The sequence below is a fragment of the Micromys minutus genome (assembly GCF_963924665.1).
Source record: "Micromys minutus genome assembly, chromosome: 28".
Lineage (NCBI taxonomy): Eukaryota > Metazoa > Chordata > Mammalia > Rodentia > Muridae > Micromys > Micromys minutus.
In genome coordinates, this window is record NC_137963.1 from 22,870,353 (window position 1) to 22,886,302 (window position 15,950).

General features: G+C 42.7%; 1 protein-coding gene across 1 annotated transcript in view; it reads right to left on the minus strand.

Annotated features, from left to right (window-relative positions):
* Nucleotides 1–3,854: 3,854 nt before the first annotated feature.
* Nucleotides 3,855–15,950, minus strand: part of FKTN (fukutin) — a 57,130-nt gene continuing 45,034 nt past the window's right edge. The window contains exon 10 of the mRNA XM_080940250.1: nt 3,855–8,138. Within this exon, the coding sequence (XP_080796376.1) occupies nt 7,925–8,138 (214 nt within the window). The 3' untranslated portion in view covers nt 3,855–7,924. The remainder of the gene's footprint in view (nt 8,139–15,950) is intronic.

Consider the following 15,950-nt stretch of genomic DNA (forward strand, 5'->3'; position numbering starts at 1 on the left):
GAAAGAGAGAGGAAAGAGCAAGAGAGAGAGACAGAGAGAGAGAGAGAGAGAGAGAGAGAGAGAGAGAGAGAGAGAGAGAGAGAGAGAGAGAGAGAGAGAGAGAGAGGACAGACAGAGACAGAGATTTATGTTTAAGTACTTGTTCTTTTGTTTTAGGGATAGGGTAGTCTAAGCATATGGCTCTAGTTTCCTGCAATGGGCATTCTGAATTGTCTTCTTTCACCTGCTGGACCCTGTACTTTGCCCCCTCCTCCCTTTTGAGTCACCTGGAGCAGAGCTACATGGAAACAGTTACACCGAAGTGACATTGGAAGAGCCAGAGCCCAGGGCCAGGGGAGGGTAACACCAGTCATGAAAGCACAGCTTCTCCAGAGCATCGGGCCTTTCATCAGTGGTCTCCACTCCGTCTCCTTGGCAACACCTGCCCTTCCACATCCAGGTATGTCCTCTGTAAGTCATCTGGTGTGGAGGCCAGGTGAGTATTTCTGTCCAGAGCAAATGTTGACGATTGAAGCATAAAGTGAGCACATAACTGCCTTAAGGGAGTGGGTGCCCCACCCCCTATAGTTACCAATTAGAGGGTCACACTGCCCTGGGTGTGCCCAGCTGCCTGCCAACCATTCAAAATAAGGCTGGCTTGGCCTTAACTCTGTAGGCCTGGAGCAGTTAATGCTTCTAGTTTTCAAACAACAAACCGAAGAGCAGTGGAGAAAAGGGAGAAGAGGTGGGGAGGGTACAGGATCAGGTACTGGAAGCCAGGGGTAGGTGGGACTGTTTTCCCCTATTTATCCGCTGGTCTTTGTATAAGAACATGACTCATCTACTAGCTCCCCGGATAGGATTTAGATGCTCTGTGGGCAGCAGATAAGAGGGCAGCTTACTTGTAGAAAGTAAATACATTGAATATTCCCCATAAAGTCTATAGTACCAGCCTTATCAGCTGTCCTCATGCCCCACTCTGTCCCCCAGGGGACCAGACTTCAAATAAAGGCCACAGTTCCAGAAGCAAAGAGTAGAGGTGCTGGGTTGTGCTGAGAGGGGGCCCTGTTCCCCCTGGGCTGTATTTTAGGCAGGTGGGGGACCTCTGCCAGGCTCAAGCTGCTCAGAGCCCGGGGGCTCTGACAAATCCCAAAGCAAACACACACACCAGGACATGAAAGCAGCACCTCCTTATCCCTCAAATCCAGCAGAGGTTTCCAGGAAGCGTCTTAGAAAAATTAGAAGTTGTCACTTTAAATCCGATCAAGGAAGACCTACAAAGAAAAGAGACCAACAAAGGAAAGCTTGCTTTCCCACCAGGGTTCTCACCTCCGCCTTCCATAGCAGCTGCCAAGGCCGACTTCTGCACTCAAGACTGTCTCTGTTTTTTTAACCAGTGAGGATTTGGCGTCTTTGCAAATGGTCTGAAACCAGCTGCTGTCTCAGACCTGTTTGGAAGACTCCACCATAATGGCAGCAGTCTGCCTCGAGGGTTCAGCTTCCACCCACCACCCCCAGGTTTTTGCAGGGATTCAAGGCTGGCCCAGTGCCATTCACTTGTAACAAATATTTGAGTTCTCTCTGGCTGAGGCAAGTACTCTCTGGGCTCGGTGGGGATGGGCTTATTCCTCCTGATTCATTAGGGTCATCCCTGGGCCAACTACAGGAACTTGCTACCCCTGTGAGCCCAGGGTTTCAGGAGTTGGGAATGAGGATTGAGACCCAGAATTTACAATCTTTCCTGAGCCACCTCTGCATGTGAAGTCCACCCCTGCCTGGTCTTTAGTTTGCAGGATGTTGAAGTACAGGCTCAGCGTGGAGCACAGGGCTTCCTCGTCAACTCCATACTTATGTTTCAAAAATTGCCTTCATGTCCTTCTCACAACCCAGAAAACTCTAGTAGCGGGGTTCTTACCTCTATTCACTGACTTCTAGTTTTCCAGAGCTTGTGCAAGACCTTGCCTTGTACATTGTACTTCCTCTGTGCTTTTGAGCAAGACACCACCAAAGCCTCCCTGCTGACTCTGGCAAGTAATTTTGATGTTGCACCCGTTTGTGGCTGGCACTGGTAGACTATTCCTAGGAGTGACCTTAGCTGAGCCATCTTAGGTTCAGTGCTTACCTGGTCAAACATCTCTTGGAACTCTTGTGTAGGATCTCAGCAACAGGTGGCTGTGGGTACTGGGAATTGAACCTGGGTCCCCTGCAAGAGCAACAAGTGCTCTTAACCACTGAAGGTCTCTCCAGACTACTATGTTTCTCTTTTCAAATTCATACTATATATGTTGTTTTTCTGAGACACATTTTACAAACACTCTTCAGGATAAGATCTGAAGAAATAATCTTGACTCCATTTTTAGAAGGCAGGTTTTTAGGTTGCTGTTTTTTTCTTGTTGTTGTTGTTGTCTTGTTTTTTAAATGTGTGTGTGTGTGTGTGTGTGTGTGTGTGTGTTGGGGGAGGGGAGACACTAGCACAAGCAGCAGGCACAGGGGCCAGAAACTGATGCTGGATCTCTTCCTCCATTGCTCTCCACCCTACTTTTAAAGGCAACATCTCTTACTGAGCCCAGAGCTGACTGACTCGGCTGTGTTGCCCAAGTCCACCCGTCTCTGCTCCCAGTGCTAGCCTCTTGCTGCTCCAAGCCTTCAGCTCCCAGTGCTAGCCTTTCCCTGCTCCAAGCCTTAGCTCCCAGTGCTAGCTAGCCTTTCCCTGCTCCAAGCCTTATTTTGCTTTTCATTTACCATTGTTTTACACAGGATGGATAGCAATCACCCCCCCCCAATGTGTATTTATTTTATGATATGTAAGTACACTATAGCTGTCTTCAGACACACCAGAAGAGGGCATCAGATCCCATTACAGATGGTTGTGAGCCACCATGTGGTTGCTGGGACTTGAACTCAGGACCTCTGAGGCAAATCAGTGCTCTTAATCACTGAGCCATCTCTCCAGCCCTGATAATAACCGTTTAAAGATTTTGGTTTTTTTTATTTTTATTTTCTGTCATTGCTGGAGATTGGTTCCAGGACCTCACACATGCTCTCTAGCATTAATGTACACACAGACTGGCAGAGACAGACAGACACATGCACACACACACACACACAATTACAGTTGTCTAAATTACATTTATCAGAATATCTGTTGAGCAGCTGTTGCTGGGTTTCCATCTGCTGAAGTTTCCTTTTCCATAAAACATCTATAGCATATTCACGTGGGATGTTTTGCTTTACTCTGGTTATTAGTGTCCATTCTTTGCCAACATTACAGTCTGGACCACAGCATTAGAATGTGAGGGCCTTGATAAAGTTCCACAGATTGTGGGACTTAAATAGTAGACTTTTTCTTAGTTATGGAGCTAGAAACTCAAACTTAGGTGCTGCCAGTAGAGGAACACCTTTTCCTGACCACACATGGTATGCTCTTTAGGAGACATTCCTTTTTCCATTTAATGTATATAAGTATCTATTGGCGTTTACACCTACAGGCCAGAAGAAGGCATCAGATCACATTGTAGATGGTGGGGAGCCACCAACCATGTGGTTGCTGAGAATTGAGCTCAGGACCTCTGAAAGAGCAGTCAGTATTCTTACATGCTGAGCCATCTCTCCACCCTCTCCTTGACATCTTTAAATATACATAATTCCTTTACAGACTGTTGGGTTTGCATAAACTAAGACTTTGACTCCAAATATATTTTACAGCTTTCTCGACAGCGTGGGGTAAGCATAGTCAGTTCCCCCATCCTCCTCCCTGATGCCCATGCCCTGTGGCAAAGTAGATGCAGGATTCATAACCCTAAACTATTACCAGTGTTCAATGCAACTGCCTTTTATTTCTAGTTAAACTTTCAACATGAAACACAAAAGAGCACAAAAGATTAAAAAATTTATTAATCATCCCAAAGTAGATTGTATATTACAAATTCAGATCAGAGTAATAATATTAAAACTATTTTCAGTAGTACCATGAACTATAGCTGAAGACAAAACCAAGTATTAAACTGGTAAGCTTATACTGAAATCTCATGTTTAAAACATAACTTTGTCTAGAAAATGCACGTACAAGTGTCATAGTCATATGTCCCATGTTGATAGAACTACGTTTAACAAACTCATGAACCAGTTTCATGCTTAGAATACTTGTCCTAAGGCTGTACACGCTAATAATTTCTAAAGTGCACGACAGAATACTATAGACGACAAAGCTTTCCTACACATTTCCCTTCTGTGAGAGCTACTCAGAAGCAGACAGAAGTTTGGATGACTAAACAGGCCCTCAGAAATTCTTTTAGGTTAGGTCCAGGAATTATAGGAACAAATTTTAGCCTAGGTGTTCTGGGGGTTTGGAAATGCAGTTCTCAGAAAATTTATACTTGCCTATTGGTTCTATAGAAAAGGAATCAACCCCGAATTGGTCTGTTTGCCTACAATTAACTACTTAGAAATCTGCATTATGTATCCTGCTGACTTTTGCCTCACTTAGATAAAAGCATACGTCTGTGGGCATGTGATTGACAGGAGTGTATTCTCGCTCTGTCTCCTTCCTCCTGTGTCCTCCCCAACCAGGGTCTTACACTGTAGCCCAGGATAGGCTGGTACTCACTAGGTAGCCCAAGCTGGCCTTCAGCACATGGGAAGCCTTCTGCCTCCGACTTCTGGTGCTCCATACTGAATCCAGACGTCCCACATGCTGGGCAATCAGACTGCCACTAACCCATATTTCTATACAGAGTAGGCAGTTAAATAAAAAACTAAGCTTTCCGAAATCTTTGGTTCTACAAATCAATATATATATATAGTGATGTTTGCTGCCCAAAGCCAGAATATTGAAGAGCAAGGCACAAAACTTAAGAGTACTCTGACTGGGCTTAAGGAAGTGGTACAATAGGACAGATAGTATTAGAAGACAGGAACTTGGTCAACTGACTGAGAACCAGCTGTTTCAGGGGGAGGTAAGATGGCACTGACTCCGAATCCCTAAGCCACATTATTTGCCCTGCAATGTTAGATACAATAGAGACTTCACTATGTTTATTTACTGGGTGGTGTGTACGGCGTGTGTACAGTGTCTTCTCGATCTAAAGAGAGCCCCAAGCACATCGGAGTCTGCGTATTGGATGACAGGCAATTTGAGGTTCTCCTTCCATTATATGGGTCCTAGGGATCAGAACAGTTGGTGACAAGTCTTTTGACTGCTAAGCCATCTCACCAGTGCCCTTGTCCCTGTTGTGCAACTTTCCACATTACAAAGGAACCATGACACATCTCATGGGTACTTAAGTTAACTCTGGGCCCGAATGGAAGCACCTTATGTCTCATTTAACCCTTTAAACATTTCAAGAGTCAGAAACCACAGGTGATGTCTTCAGACATAAACTGTTCTATCTTCTGTAGATAAGGCTTCTCCTCCCTTGCCTCCCCCAAAGGTAAGAAAGCAGCCTGAGAATTGTGGACAAGAAGAAATACCCCTCCTCAGCATTTTCTGTCACCTCAGGCCTTACGTGGCAATGGCAGGCACATAGCACCGAGGACTGGAGAACTCGGTAAGCACTGACGTGTCATGGAGGGTGCACCAAGAACTGATCTCAGCTACTCTTTGGGATGCCCAGTCTTAGTTCCTGTCATTTCAGCTCAGTAGCCAGTGTCAATAACCGAGGCCAAGAGCAGGGCAAGCCCTCCATGCTTACGGAAGGAGCTGGAAACTCAGAACTATGCCCTTTGCTTCTCGGAGTCTCTCTGGAAATCTCCTCGGCAATATAACTACCAACAAGTTAATAGATAAGGTATCTTCAAGCAATCCAGGCAAATGGGACCAGAAAGTAGCCATGTTAGGAGAATAACAGGCAGCATATTCAGGGAGGGAAAAGTGACCTGACCCAAGGTCTCGGGACACTCAGCAGAGTTCAAAGCTTAAGAAGCACTGGCTCAGTATGACTGAATCATGGAGTCATTTTCAGAAGCAAACCTCACCTGCAAATTCTGGGAAATTTTCTCCAAGGTAGGGCAGAACCTAAAACCTAAAGCCACACCAAAGGGAAGACAAATTTATTTATCCTCTATGGAGGGAAGAGCCTCTGTGCACAGGACCAAGAGTTTGTATTATGGACACTGGCAGATCTTACACCCCAACAGCAGATATGAGAGAAGGAACTTGAACAGGGATGGGTAGGCTCTCCTGGCAGAAGGTGGGAGCTCTCAAGGAACATGATGTGAATATACGTACTTCTAGATATTGAGTACAAATAAATTATTCTCTCCAGGAAGGGTGGATTTGCCCTCAAAAACACTATTATCTGGTGTGTGTGTGTGTGTGTGTGTGTGTGTGTGTGTATAAAAATACATAGGTTGGCTATCTAAAACATGGGGCCATATTCCATGGACTTCTTTTCTAGGAGAGAACTGACTGTGATCTGTCATTTGGGTACAAGTTTGCTAATGATTATAACAATCTGATTAGATGCTTATGGAGAGACAATATTCCTACATGGTGGCTGCATCCTAACAGACTGCTGTGTGTCATCCAACAAAGTCAGTTTTAATGGTGAAGTTAAAATTTGGAAGTAGGTGTCTTCATGTTACTCTCCAAGTTCTTCTTTTTCTTTTTTCTTTCCTTTCTGTCAGCCCATTCCCTCAGATCTTTTGGTTTCCACTTTAGTAACTACACTTTCAAAGGGAGGTGTGCCAGGCTGCCATGAAGCACACACCCAAGCAGCGGGGAGCAGAGCCCGGAAGACAGGCGCTCACCGCGTGCACAGAGCAGCTACCCCAGCCTACTTGTGGGGGTAAGCCGAGGGTCCCACGTGTATAGTACTTGTCAGAATGACAGTCTAGAGATGGACACAGGCTTTCAAGACAGCGGTCTGGAAAAGGGAATGATTGCCAGGTTCACGTTAGCCCTCCATTTTAGAGACGTGACATAATGTTGGAATAGAAGAACAGTCGTATCTTTATGCTAAATAAATTAGTGTGTAGGCCATAAATTAAACATATGGAGCTATGGCTGATAAATAAATAAAGGATATTTTTAAAAAAATTCAGAGGTATGTCTATTAGTATTTAGTGTCAATATTAAAATTAAAGGCAGAAAAGTTATACATTCATAAAATATAAAAATATTCAGGAATAACTTCCATCTTTAAATTTAAGAGTGATTGAAAATGATATAAGGAACGTAAGCTTTGAGATGTCACAACGTTGGGATAGCGTGACTGAATCATTTATCAGCAAGTACTACTGCAGGTCAGAGAGACTCCTCCTACGCTGTCGGGGATCAGGCGTCATCTAGGCACCCACTGCTCACTTAAAACTACGAAAACAGCGTATGTCTTGACAAGAGCTGATACGGGTGCTCATCTTCCCCTGTGCTTGAAGCCAACCGTGTATCACACTGCTTGTAAAATGAGTTCGTCACCACCTTTTCTCTGTGAGACAAAGTCTAAATGCTCACTGGAATATTAACTCATATTCCATAATCTTAAAAGTGGCAGTAAGACAGCAGCTTAAATCCCGAGGACAGGCAGGAGTGAATTATTCTTAACTAACATATCCTTTGTTACCTTTGTCTCCTGAGCTTATTTGTGGTATAAACATTAATTAACATTTAAGAATCATCATGGAATACATCCTACTGTGCACTGGCTCTTCAGAGGGCGGGTGTGTTTCCCTCAGAATAACACTGTGGGGTGTACACACAGGACAAGAGAGAGGCTGGCATTTGCTCATCTGCCTGCTCACCATATCTTAGTGTTTCACCTGCTGTACAAACTCCTCAGTAAGTGTTGAACGGCAGAATGTTAGTTAGATGGCCCATGAGTCAGAAAACATTTTCTGTCTTCTAACTTCTCATGTCTCTTCTTTGGCTCTCACATTAAGTAAAGAACAGTAGTACTTTACACAGCTGTTGCCTTCTTTCTGGGAAATGTCCCATCCGAGCTTAGTGCTCTTAGTACAACTGGATGACTTCATCCCACTCAGAAATTGGCCAGATCCCATTGGGCTGCACATTCGGGGGCGAGCTCTTCCAGTCCCACGTCTTGACAGGAATCCTCCAGGTCTTACCATAGTTGGCTTCAATGTAGTCAACTGTTTCACAGGGAACATGGACTTTTATGTCTACAAACTCAGTCCAGCACAGTGTAAACTTGGGAAACAGATACCTGCAGCAAAACATAGGCAAGCAGGGTGCATTAGGCCAGGTAACTCAGCTGCTGTGCATCTTTAAACCCGCCCAGCACCCCTTTCTTCTTAATGCTACCCCAGTCTTCTTCTAGTCTCTGCCAATCTGAAGGAGTTATGCCCAGCCATAAGCTCCAAAGATGAGAAAAAAACACAAACCAAACTAGTCAAGTTACAGTGACTGCTGCAGAGATGGGAGCCACCGAGATTAGGCAAACCAAAACCAGCTCTGGGACTGTGTTGGGAAACCTGAGGGAAGAGGTGTTCAGCAGGGTTTCTTTTTTTTTTTTAATCTTTATGTTCCTTTATTGGAGCAAGATTCCTGACATATACAGTGATGTGTTTACTAAACAGAGTCCTGTGCAGAAATTACACACTATCCATCTAGACAGATCTTGGTTACACTTGCCTGTGGATGGAGTATTTCCATTTATAGTTTTATACATCAGAAAGCTTTGAACTTGACCAGGCTGCCTATTAATCATCTCAGAAAAATTGGCATTTGACTTTAGCTCTACTTTACAGTATTAAAAAGCTGATGCACCAGGCAGCTCCCGGAACGTGGTCCTCTGCAGTGGCGCTGAGCAGAGCCTCATCCACCCAGCTCAGAGTCTCATATGGGAGCTGCTGTTACATACCCGTAACAGATACTCCTGACCACCTCACCGGCCAGCAGGGTTTCTATAAGATGTAAAAAGTGGTCATTTTCTTCTCTTGCATAATCGGGAGTTCCTAAGGATATGGAATGATTCTAGTAGCATCCTCTGGGCTTTCCTCTTAGATTGTAGAACATCTCTAGGGCTATCTAAGGAACACTGGTTAAGATGAATTTTCTTGTATCTGCTACAGAACTGTAGAGTTGTAAGCTTATGACTTAACTGAAAATCTGCATTTTAAAGGTACTTTGGGTAATTATGGGCATGGTGAGACACGCCTGTAATTGCAGCATTTGGAAGGGAGTGAGGTGAGGACAGGGGTTCAAGTCCAGCTATTTAGTCATTTACTGACTTCTAGGGCAGCCTGGGCTACATAGACCCTGTCTCAAAATATAAAATATCTAAATAGGTACTTCAGATTAGGAATAAATTATACACGATATATGACAAAGGAAAACGAAAAGTAGCAGGTCTGTATAAAGTTACATAGCTTTATATTCTGTGTTAAGATTCTAATGAGATTTTTTTTTTCACAACTCAGAAAGAACTTTTAGTAATTAATCCTGAAATGGCAACAACAGGGACCATGAGGATTTACTATACCCGGAAGCTACAGACAGAGGACTGCGGAAAAGGAATTTGATGTGTTTGATTACCATGTTTCCACCAAGTGAACCAAGAAAGCATTCTGCTTTTTAGTCTCTCATCTCACCACAGTGAACATGAAGTCGTACTTGAAAGTGTGTCGGAATAAAGTCTACAGAAAGCAGCAAGTGCCTCTGTAAAAGCCAGTGGACAATGGCGGTGAGTGGACAGCCCCACCCAGCTGGCATCTATGAAAAGATAGTCACTAAGTCTCCTAGCCGAGAAAGAAACAAGACACTGCTTAGAACCAACGCCTGCGGGTTCAAATTTTACCCTGCACACTCATACCCACGGAATTCCTCATTTTGTCCCGAAACACATCATCCGTCATCAGCCTCCACCCTCCAGTCATTTGCAGGTCAGCAGAATGTCCACTTGTCCCACACCATCAAGTTGACACAATGAGCCTGAAGTGAGGCAGACATATCTCCCTTAGTGACAGCACCCGGAAGCTTCTCTCTTAACCATTAGTTCCACAGTCTCATCACCCAGCTGAGAGAAGACAACGTTAGTTCCATGGTGTAATACTGCAGTATAAAAATGCTAGCAACAGTGAGGACCAATTTAAGAGCAAACCCGGAACACGGAAAACACAGAAACACTGTGGAAATCATACAGAAACAACTCAACTCTAGTATTAACTTGTTCATAAACAAGTTAACCCACCCCCACCACCCAAATCCCCAAGCCCTCTGTGATTCTTGTTTCTCTACTCTTCTCTATTCAACCAATGAATATCTTAGCTTCCCAGAATAGGAAATATAAACAACCCATAAAACGTTTTAACTAATTATGAAGAGCCAGGCCACAGACAGGAAAAGGGCTGAAGTCACATGGAACATCTATGTACTCTGCCTGGGTCACCAGTAAGTACTGATCGACACTAAATCTCTCAGTGTTATCTTGATTTAAAAGCTATGATTAAGTCTGGCAGAGCAGTCTGTACTTTAAAACCTTAGGATGGGATCCAAAATGGGAACAGGTTTAAATTTAGACGAAGGCTCTCTAACTTAGGCTACACATTTAGGAGATCTCAGTATCACAGAAACTTCTCCCAACTGCTCCTAACCTGAACCACTTTTGCCTGGAATGGCAGTTAGAACAGTTGCTGAATTGAAGACTGAGCTAGAGGAGGAGACCGATTTTCCTTCAAAATCCCTTAAACAAATAAAGCCACTTTCGAGTAGTTACAAATCATTTTGTCAGCTTAATTGTTCTATCTATGACCATAATTGCTAAAGGAGAAGAAAGCTTTTCGAGCACCCCAGATCAGTGTTTGCTGGTGCTCACTACGGAGATTGTGTGAGACAGACCACCATCCTCAACAGAACTTGACCTTTCTACAAGGAAGTCGGCATTATACGCTGCAGTTGCAGGAGCACAGCCAAACTCCCCTTCCCCCAGAACCTCTGGAGACAACATAGTTTATGAACATTAGCATCTCATGTCGTCATTACCTCCCGATGTATCTGTTATTCCAGGGCACTAACACCAGCAAACTGCCTAATAGGAGTCAACAAACAGCTTCTTCAGACTGTAATGGAAAAGCTTCTCAAGTTTCACCATTCACCATGACGCTCACTCTGGGTTTTCATTATCTTCCACTCATCAAGTCAAGGACACCCTCAGCCCTTTTAATTCAAATTCTCTTAAAAGAGTCTTGCTTCATTACAGAATTTATGTGTTTTTTAAGTGACATTCAGTCACCAGCCCACCCTCCAATCCCCTGTGTCAGGGCTGGGGATGGAATAACAGGCCTTATGCACAGGGAAGAGTTCCCTTCCATCCTTTGAGGTAAGAATTACACTAATGCTTACGCACCATGAAACTGTTCTTTTAGCATGTTTTCACCGGGGCTTACTGTGCCATTTCCCTGCTTATTCAGGGGCAGTCCATGTCTGGGCTTGCCAAGGTCTGTGTACCTTACTTAGCACACTTCCTGTGTCTGTAAACAGCTCTCTTCCCTACAGGGAACTTCCTGTGAGAAGACATAATGGTCGGTTTACTTGTAACTTTTGGAGGGAGCAAAGGGCTTTCTGGTTATTAATCAGTTTGTTGGCTGGGTATAGCCATGTGTACCTCCCTGAGTTGGGATAGGCTATCTGTATCTTCCTGAGTACATTCTTGTATTTTCCCACTTTAAAAAACTTTTTTCCACATCTTACCCCTACTGCTGTACTGCTTGATCTAAGGTCCCATAGTATTTTCTCATGGTTAGCACAACCCAGTTGTGTATAAAGAGAAGTATAAAGGGCCAGACATCTTGGGCTTGGGGAATAAGCATCATCTTTATTCCACTCCCACACCTTGGCTAATCCTGCTAAATGTCTGCCATACACATTTCAAACACAATCTTTAACCAAACCAGCATGTAAAACTGGTCTTTTACAGTGTTTAATGTTTTATTAATTTCTTTAGCTTTGCTGCCTTCATTTTCCTTTGCCTGACTTCACTGATCATCTATACTGAGCTTCATGTGAATCCTTAAGTTGTATAAGTATTTTTTAAAAAGTTTATGTGAATATGTCTGTATGGGTGTGTATGTGTGCTCATGCGTGTCCACAGAAAGGATCAGATTCCCCTGAAGTCAAAGTTGTAGGTGGTTGTGAGCCACCCAACTGGGTGCTGGGAATTGAACGCATGCCCTCCTGTGGGATAGCAGCCATGGCACCTAACTACTAGGCGTCTCTGCAGACCCGAGCATCATAGGTATTTTTTTCAAGGCTATACATTTATATTTACTCTTTTATATTCTGTTTCAGCAATGTTATGCAAAATATTTTGTATTTTCTACTATAATTTACCTTTGCAGTCATTTTAACAGAGAAAGGTGTCCACAGATTTAAAAATATTTTAAATTACTAATTTCTAAGCAATTCCATTATGATCATAATAAATATTATTTTTCTCCTCTATAATTCATTCATGTGGAAAATTATATTCACATACCAATAAAGATTTTTATTAATGCTTATAACATATATAATACAAAATTAGCTTCCCTCTAATTTTTGTCTTTTTCCTTTTGTGTGTGTGTATGTGCGTGTACGCTTGTAGCACATGTATACTTGTCTGTGGTTATCAGGAATCTTCCTCCCTGTGTCTCCTGTATTCTTTTGAGGCAGGTCTCTTAATCAAACCCAGAGCTCATAATGGAACTAGTTCTTTCTAGCTACTTTGCTCTGGGGAGTCTTTCTATTGTTCCTTCCAAGGCTGGGATTAGAGGTGAACCAGCACTCTCATGGGCACAGGTTCTGGGAACCTGAACTCTGCTATTTTGGTTTCACCACTGCACCACCTCCCCTGCATCCCTTCTGGCTTCTTCAATATGTCTCTGAGTACCGATCTGTGAGGCCTCAACTTTCTTAGCCTTTCTGTATTTGTAAATGTCCTTATTTCTGTTGTGCCCTGAATGTGACTTTTAATTGTGTGTAACATTAAAAGTTGATCTTTGTTATTCTAGCTTTTGTAAGATTACAGCATATCATCTTCTGCCCTGTATTATTGATAAGGCACACCTGGTACTCTTTTGTTGTATCTCAAACTTTCAATCCTCTGGCCTTAGCCTTCTAAGTGTTCGGACCACGCTATTACAATTAATTACTATCCCTTTTTATTCATATTTCATATTAATATATGTTAATCATATATAACACTGGGCCTTATTAGGACATTTTTATACTTTCCACTGTCAAATTTGTATATGTTTAATAAGCCTGCTCTTACTCATCTAAGAATTAGACTCAACTCTTGAAAAACTAAAGTCACAGTATGCTGGAGAGCATTTCTTTTTACAAACTTTCAGGTGGTTGGTGGTGGTCCTCGACTTTAATACTGACACTGAGGGCACAGGCAGGTGGAACTATGAGCTTGAAGCACCCTGGTCTACAGAGTGAGTTCAGGACAGCCAGTGTTTAATAGTGAGATCATGTCAAAAGGAAAATATCTTCTCCACTAAATATTTCATAATCCCACCACTGATGATACCAGCCAGTAGCAGTTACAGAGGAATTAATATACTCTCCAGGACATAGGCTGAACTAATGTCTGAGATCTTTTATCTCACTCTACACACACACACACACACACACACACACACACACACACACACACACACGAGAAAGAGAAATAAAGGCAGCAGAAGAGAAAAATGATAATTTATATTATTAATGAGTAGACAAATTAAAGCCTGAGAGGAAAAGTATCACTTAATAGGTGAATGGACATACTTTATGATTATAAACTCAACAGCTTAAACACATGCATAAAACGTGCCAGAGGACCAAGTTTTGAAGCACTTTTATTTACACTACATGACTTATAAAAACTAGATCTGTAGCCTATCAACAAAAATTAAGACTCTAGGTACAATTATTTTCTGTCAGATAATTTTTGAAGCGTTTCTCTTTAGATGTAATAATTAGATAGGGAGGTTAAAGTTAGGAGTTCAAATTTCACACCAGATATAAAAGGACTTTTAAAAACCATAGCACATTACCTAATTAGTCTAAACAGATGCGAACGTCTCCATGCAATTAGGTCTTCCTTGGCCAACCTCACTGCCGCTAGCCCCACACAGTGCTGTTTCTTAATGTGTAGTTGTAGACTATTTTGTCTTAGCATCAGTTTTCAAAGTTATAAAGTATTTTTGTACTTTTAACCTAACTTAATGTTTTGAGGTATAAACTTATTGAATGAAATGCATTTATTTTAAGTGACTTTTTAAAAAACCACTGAGTGCTGGCTGGTGGAAAAAGACACTTGCTCCCAAGCCTGACAACCTGAGTTCAGTCGTACATGGAAGAGAACCTGGGTTTTGATTCTGGATGGAGCCTGGGGCTCTTTAAAAAACCAATCACTTCAGAAGACATCACCTCTTCTGGTCTCCCCCTCAGTCCTTCCTCTTACACCTGCTCCTCACTTACTGTCTAGATTCAATTATGGAAACCCATGAGCTAATCGGCATGTTGCAAAATATGAAGATATAAATAGAGCAGGAAATGGGATCACTCTGGGAAAGCCAACACTCTAAATATACTCACTTAAAGAAATTACTCAAATCTGCCTTTTAGCTTTGCAGCTGTAAGTTCTGCTGAGACAAATGTTTCTTGAGATCTGGAACTCCAGGAGCTGCGCCAGCCGCTGAGCTGAGTCCACAGGGTCAGCTCTGAAGCTGACTCTGTAACAGTGAAGGCAGAATGGCTCAGCCTCACTGCTTCAGTTCTCAAAACCACTAGGCTGGATCAACTCACCTAGCATCACCCACCCTGCTCTAAACAGCACAGCACTCATTCAGAGTCAAGCGGCACAGAGGTTTCACTGAGCCTGAGACTTTATCAAGACTGACTTTACCTGTCATTTAGGGCAGATAGGTTTGCAAAGAACTGTAAAAAACTCAGCAGAAAGAACTCGAGTGGGGGTTTGGGGAAATCTATGAAAACCGGGGGAGGAAATATCATTTCTACAGCGGTACTAAACTTTACCAAGAAAGCAAGTCAATGCCGTTAACTGGGAAGACCGAGGGCAATGATGGATGGCCATCTGGAATTACTGGTGTCATTCTTAAACTTGTGGGTTAAAACCAAGGGTCAGAAGCCAAGGAGTCTAAATGTAACGTGGAACACTTGACTGGCTCTTGGAACAGAAAGAGAACACTAACAAAAAGCTAGTAGGAATAAAGTCTGAAGGTTAACCTTGATCTTTACTTTCTGTTACATAAAACAAAGTGTCTAAAAGACAACCTAGAAAATACCTTCATTACCTCAAACAGACAGATGTTTTGTAAAAAGGACACACCAAAGGTACTGAACATAAAGACTGACACATATAATTACATTAAAACTAAGAACTTTCAGTGAGTAAGCCACCAGTTAGAGAAAGAAATAAAGGGCATTTTGGAAGGAGATGGTTTTAATAAATAGAGCTATGGTTAGTGAGAGGCAAACTGACATCTCAGAGAAAAACCACTAAGATAGTTAACAGTTCCCCACAAAACAGAGCATCTAGATGGTCAATGAATGTAAAGAAGTGGAAGTTAAATCTATGGTATGGTAACAATGCATATCTAACCAAAAGGGTTAAAAATTACAAGAGAAGATCAAGTGCTGCCAAGAACGTGGGCACGTCTTATATATAACACAGTGATGGCCGCATAAAGCACAGCAAAGACCAATCCGTTAGCGAAATCCTTAAGGTGAAACGCATAGATCCTAGGAGCAGGCAACCCCATTTTATACATATGTACACCTAAGAAAATCCACCTGTGCATCTGCAGCTCAGCATTAAGACCTTGGCAACTGCTGTCCAGGAGCACGTTTTCTTTCTTACAGTCAACTCAAGGGAGTACTGCAATCCCCACTCCAACTGCACTAAGTCAACCTTTACCTTTTGTAGGTCTACAATTCATCTGTCACAGTGTGTGCCATATAAATCTGCACTCCTTCCTGTAACACCTGTCAGACTTTAGTGCACGAATGAAGTTTCCTTTAATTA